The 6,291-nt window shown below is 34.4% G+C and overlaps 1 protein-coding gene across 2 annotated transcripts; it reads left to right on the top strand.

The window, feature by feature from the left end:
• The first annotated feature begins 40 nt into the window (after positions 1 to 40).
• LOC104900664 (nonsense-mediated mRNA decay factor SMG7-like) lies at positions 41 to 4,116 on the top strand. 2 transcript variants are annotated; one of them, XM_010688155.4, is made up of 6 exons: positions 41 to 250; positions 835 to 932; positions 1,017 to 1,565; positions 1,654 to 1,776; positions 1,885 to 2,096; positions 2,338 to 4,116. In XM_010688155.4, exons 2-6 carry the CDS (start codon positions 870 to 872, stop codon positions 3,941 to 3,943), a joined length of 2,553 nt encoding a protein of 850 aa, XP_010686457.1. In that variant the 5' UTR covers positions 41 to 250; positions 835 to 869; the 3' UTR covers positions 3,944 to 4,116. The 2 variants fall into 2 exon arrangements, with proteins under 2 accessions (XP_010686457.1, XP_057247152.1); XM_057391169.1 differs by having other exon boundaries at positions 762 to 932.
• Positions 4,117 to 6,291: the final 2,175 nt, after the last annotated feature.

Raw genomic sequence — 6,291 nt, 5'->3', positions numbered from 1 at the left:
AAAGACTCTTGTCTATCTTCTATTCTTCTCAAGTCTCATGATCAGCCCACCTTTTAGTTTGTCTGTTTCACAACCAAATAAAAACATTCACTGCTTGCTACTCAAATTTATCTTCTTTTTCTTCTCCTTGCTTCTACTTCTACTTCTCCTCGCGTTTTCATTTTATTTCACCTGAAAATCCTCAACTATATTTTGTGGGCATTTAATTTTTCCTTGCTTTTATTGGAAAAGCTAAAGTTTCTTCATCTGGGTATGTTTCTCTTGTTAGTTTTCATTCAATTTTCTCTTCTCACATACTTATCAAACTTATGGGTACTTTTATTTTCATTTGAATTTTGATGATGAATATGTAGTTATGTACTTTTTTTCTGGAATATGTTTAGTTTCTTATTTTATTAATATGCTGTATTAATTTCCTTTTTTTCTACTTGTTTGATTCTTGTATGTTTGTATTTCCTTTTAATGGAGTTGGTTTTGTAACTTTTCTAAGATTCTGCTCTGATTAATTTGGAAATTTTGCTTGATGAATGTGTTTGAATTACTATTTTGGGTATTTGTACTCTTAGGAAAGTCCAAATTAATTCCTTTTTTTACATTATGTATCACTTAGATTTTTGATGATGAATTATGCTACTTTTAAATGGAAATTTTAGTACTTTCTTCAAAATTGTTGAATGACTGGAGTTTTTGTACATTAAAAGCTCAACTTCATGTCTGATATGATGTCTTTCAGTAATGTTTGTGCTATTTGCTATTTTTAGGAAGTCCAATTTTGTGACATTTGCTGGTGGAAACTAATTTTTAATATATGGAAACATCAATTAAAATTTCCAGTATTTAGAGATTGCTGACAAGCTAGCTCACTGATCATGTCTACTGATTCGTCGAATTCTCCTAAAAGTCGTGGAGAGAAGATAAGTTGTTTTACTGAGGTATAATAGTTTTTGAAACTTGAGTTTTGATTTTGATTGTCTTATATATTGCATTTAATCAAGTTCATTCGAATTTTCGATCAGGCTTCTGACACTGAAAAGTGGCTTTGGGCATGTATTCATTCCAAAGGAGTGCTTCATAATGATGTGAAAAATCTATACCATAAGGCTTGTTGTATGTATGAGAAACTCTTCCTGAATGATAGTGAATTACACGAGCTTCAAAACATTGAATATCTCTTATGGAGGCTTCATTACAAACACATTGATGAATTTCGCAAGAGGATATCTGAAAGTTCAGCTAAGTTAGTACACATGGAAGGTTTCAGATCATTTTTATCAGACGCGACTAAATTTTATCAAGATTTAATCAGAAAGATTAAAAGATTTTATGGCCTTGTCGATGAGCCTTGGTTTTATAAGAATGATGGGGTTTCTGGTCGTATAGAATGGAAAGAATTGCATAAGTGTCAATTTGTTATTCATCGTCTTTGTATCTGTCTTGGGGATCTTGCACGATATCAGGAAGTGTATGAAAAGCCTAACAATCAGCAAAGAAACTGGTCTATTGCTGCAAGTTACTACTTGGAAGCAGCTAAGATTTACCCTGATGGGGGAAACCCCCAAAATCAGGTATTTGCTTTTCTTCACGTGTTCTTAAATCAACGTATCACAAGCAAGGTTTCCATGATATTATGTATATCCTTATTATGGTTTCTAGTTGGCAGTGCTGGCAACATATATTGGGGATGAATTCCTTGCTTTATACCATTGTATTAGAAGTCTTGCTGTTAAAGAACCTTTCCAAGATGCCTTACAAAACCTAATGTTATTGTTTGAAAGGGTAAGCTCTATGCTTGTAGGATGATACTTTCACTTATTTCCTTAATCTAATCACATTTTTGCCTTGTAATCATTGAAATTTAGATGTTTCCCTTTTTTTATCTTGCAGAATACGTCAATTAACATGGTTTCTCAGTCAAATGAGGTGTATGATTTTTGTAAACCATCTGAGTGGATTTCCAGCCATAATAAAGCAGCACCTGCCAATGGTACTTACTTGAATAACACAAAATCAAACGACATTGAACGTGATCAATCTATGCCGACTTATCTCTGGACTCTTATTATTAGAACGACTAGTTTCTTCTTCTTAGATTCCAGGTATATATCCTACCCACAAATCAACCATACATACTGATACTGGTGTCTACATTTGCACATGTACTATCTAGAGGTTTGAATAGTTTCTATGTTAAATACTTTTTTGTGCTATATAATGTCTTTTACATGTCTTCTACTGTTTTATGGACTGTAAATTTGCTTTAGCAGTATTTTGATGGCTCTTTGGTTTGAATTTTGCATAATTTCCTTACAGTCTCCACAATATTTCTGCGTTCTGCAGTTTGGAAAGCTTCCCTTCCACATTTAGTTCCACTTTAAGAGAACTGGAAGCGTTGTTGGCAGTGGATGTGGTCAAACTAAGCTCCGCATTAGAATCTTACCAGAACATGAACTTAGCCAAGGCAGGTCCATATCGATCCCTGCACATTATTTCAGTCTTACTTTTCATCATCCACAATTTAACTAAAAATCCAGAGCTGAAGATACTGAAGCCAAAAAATGAGATGCAACAAACCATGCTAATAAACTTTGCTTTGACTGTTACATTCACATTCATGGGCCGCTTTATTGATCGATGTTTAAAGGGAAGTCCAGTGATTTACTTCCCTCTTTTACCCGCTTTGCTTGTGTTTGTGGAGTGGTTGGTGGGTGAAGTCGATGTAGCTGACAGTGCTGATGAGAAGTGTGATAGTGCAAGGTGCTACTTCTTTGGCTCCTTCGTAAACCTCCTGAAAATTCTCCAAGAAAACAGGGCTAAAATCACCTTTCCTAATCATATAGCTTTATGGGAAGATTATGAATTGAGGGGATTCACACCTGTATCTCATACTCATGACACATTGGATTTCTCTAGTCATTGGGAAGAAGAAATTAATTATAAAATGAAGAATGAATATCGGGCACACCGTATCGTTCAAGCTGCAATCAAGATTGCAAAGAGATCAAATGGTAGCATAAGAAAATGGCTATTCTATGATGATGTTAGTCACAAGTTTAGTACAATCACAATGGAGACAAAAGGCAGACAAGAACCAGCTATGGTGGAAGAAGAAGAAGACATTGTTTTCAAGCCAATCATTCGGCATAATTCAGAACCTTTAAAAATGAAAGACCAACCAAAATCAGAAGAAGCATCTGATGAATGCTTACGGCGTGCCTCTTCACTTCTTGTAGCACAAAATGAGCATCGTCTGAAAAGTACTTCAGCAATGACCACACAATCCGAGACTCCCACAACGATAGCTGCTGGACCCCCATCACTGAGTTCATGGGTTCTAAATGGGGAGAGGTTATCCAATGAAAGAACTAAAGGTAAAGATGCTTATAGAAGTGTATTGAAACCCATTGCAGAGGTAGCTTCAGATGAGTTGGTCAGAGGTCTTTCTCTGTCAACCAATCACAGCTCTGGCAGTACTTCTCTAGTAGCATCTCCCTCTTCTTACTCGGCTCCCTCGCCCTCTGCTTCATTGTTACCCAGAAATCCAGTTTGGCTCATCAATGCTGCAGCTCCTCCACCATCGACTTTTGTGGATTCATCAGGAGTGAATTTTTCTTCATATCCCTCAGATTTTCATCAAGCAAGCTCGAGTTTCCCTAGCTTAATCGATCATTCTTCACCATGGAGCAGGCCTCAATCTCCAAACCACGCAATACACGATCACTACGCTGCAACCATGTACGTTGAAGGGGGTCCTCCGTTATTTCTTCCAAGCTCTTCACTTCTTCATGGATTACAGGATCATCCCCAGAGAGTAAAACCTTATGCTCCGCCTGTAATGACAGAAACGAGACTAGAGCCACGGCCACTTCTGCAGTACCTCAAGGAAAGAGAGTGGCAGCTGCAGCAGCAGCCACCATTCACAGGTTCTCCTTATATGCAAAACTGATGCATCCAAAAGGGTGATTATTATGAATTATAAAGAGTTCAATCAAAGGGAATGCTAGTAATTAGTGCAGTATCTGATTGATGAGCTTTTTCCAATTTCTATGTAACTTTATTCGTTTAACTCACACGTAGAGTGTTATATCAAAAATGCATATGATGTACATAATTAACAAATATCAGCCTCTTATCGTCTCTCTTTGGTACTTATGTGCCTTAATTCCGCAGAACTTGACCACAGATCCACAATGCTAGACTATTCTTATTTCAATATGTAGAGTTGGCAAAACTAACCCATTTCTATCATCCAAACTACCCTATCGAAATTCAAACTGTATTCTAACAATTGGGTTTGTACCTGAATCGAAATATTCATAGATTAATTATATCATAATAAGTTTATTTAACAATACGAATATGACTCGACTTGGATCGACATAATCCAACTAGAAATTGAATAAAATAGCCGATTGTTGTATGACTTAGATCAAATTTATCCCGATGACCCATTTGCCACCTCTACAGTGAGAAATGAGAAAGAGTATAACCTACCAAAAAAGTTTGTGGCGATATCATATTCAATAACCAATTGACAAAATGAGATAAATAACATAGGACTACAAAGTGCAATATTTCAAATTTTCATCTTTTAGTGTAAGCTAACATCTTACTCATATCTAACGAACTTCTCTTGTTAAGGTACATATCGAAACCCTAGCGAGTATACAAGTATCACCTAAAGGTATGAGAAAATTGTCAATAAATTAAACCAATCTCTATGCACTAGACCAACTTACATAACATGTTCTACGTTGTGGGTATCACTTTTTTTTGATGATCGTGTACATTTCACTTATTAAGAATGGACGAAATACATGACAACCTTACTAAAGATATCATGTTGAGTTTCCATCATGAAACTAATTACCAATAGATAGTGCAATTGCAAAAGAACATAAATGAAAAGAACATATAATAAATGTCTAGTTTAAACTAAAAGAACATACCTTTTACAATCATATTTGAAAAGGTGAAACAAGTTGCAAGATTTAAGGAAACAAATAACAAGAGATTTTCTAGAAGAAATATGTGGTTCTGCTTCTGGCAACAACATCCTAGTGGGTGGTAGTTCCAACTTCCATATATGGGTTCAAATCAATACGTTCTAAGAAAAAAGATTTGAATATTAATCTCATCGATCTCATAAGTATCATACCAAATCCCATCAATAGAATCACTTTTTCGAGAAATACGAGACATCTAAGTCATACAAGTAAAGATATCTATTCATTGATAAGAAAAAGAAAAAGGGTAAACAACGATAAAATTGATGATAAAATAGAATCCTAGGTCGCGAGCAGTGATTCGATTGATGAGGAAGAAAGAGAATTCTTGGTTCAGTTCTTCACTTTGACAACAACGACAGGAAAAAAGATTGATCAAATTCTATTGAGTCTAACTCATAGTGATCATTTATCAAAGAATGACTCTGGTTATCAAATGATTGAACTCAAAATGTTAAAACTATATGGGAGAGGGTGCACCATCATCTACATGCACTTGGATGCAGGTTCTTATTTGAGATGTACTAGTTGTTAATTTTGATATCTTTGTAGATTTCAAATAACTTCTCTTAATGAATTATTAAACTAAAAAAAAGTACATTGCATATTTACATTTGATAAATCAATCCGACTTGCGTGGACCCGGTTCACACTAAAAATAGTGTGGACCAGGTCCAGGCACGTGACCCGTTATATCACTTTAACATACATTATATCATTTTAACATACACTATATCACTTTAACACACCCTATATCACTTTAACACACCCTATATCACTTTAACATACACTATATCATTGTAACATACACTATATCATTTTAACACACACTATATCACTTTAACACATCCTATATCACTTTAACACATCCTATATCACTTTAACATACACTATATCATTGTAACACACACTATATCACTTTAACATACACTATATCACTTTAACATACACTATATCATTATAACATACACTATATAACTTTAACATACACTATATCACTGTAACATACACTATATCATTTTAATATACACTATATCATATTAACATACATTATATCACTGTAACATACAGTCATACACTATATCATTTTAATATACACTATATCATTTTAACATACACTATATCATATCAATATACACTATCATAAACTCACGTGATATGGATCGGGTGCACACTAATTAGTGTGCACCGGGTTCATATTAGTTTTTTTATTGATAAATTTGTAGTTTCCCATATTAGAGGGATTATTAGTCGTTATAACTTATAACTTATAACTTATAACTTATAA

The sequence above is a fragment of the Beta vulgaris genome, chromosome 8 (genome assembly GCF_026745355.1).
Source record: "Beta vulgaris subsp. vulgaris cultivar EL10 chromosome 8, EL10.2, whole genome shotgun sequence".
In the NCBI taxonomy this organism is placed as follows: domain Eukaryota; kingdom Viridiplantae; phylum Streptophyta; class Magnoliopsida; order Caryophyllales; family Amaranthaceae; genus Beta; species Beta vulgaris.
Note: the sequence above shows the minus strand (reverse complement) of the source record. Positions and strands in the feature narration are given on the sequence as shown.

Coding starts and splice junctions, on each gene's coding strand:
- LOC104900664 (XM_010688155.4), top strand. CDS start 870: ATGTCTACTGATTCGTCGAATTCTCCTAAAAGTCGTGGAGAGAAGATA. Junction 933..1,016: donor AGATAAGTTGTTTTACTGAG/GTATAATAGTTT, acceptor ATTTTCGATCAG/GCTTCTGACACTGAAAAGTG. Junction 1,777..1,884: donor TAATGTTATTGTTTGAAAGG/GTAAGCTCTATG, acceptor TTTATCTTGCAG/AATACGTCAATTAACATGGT.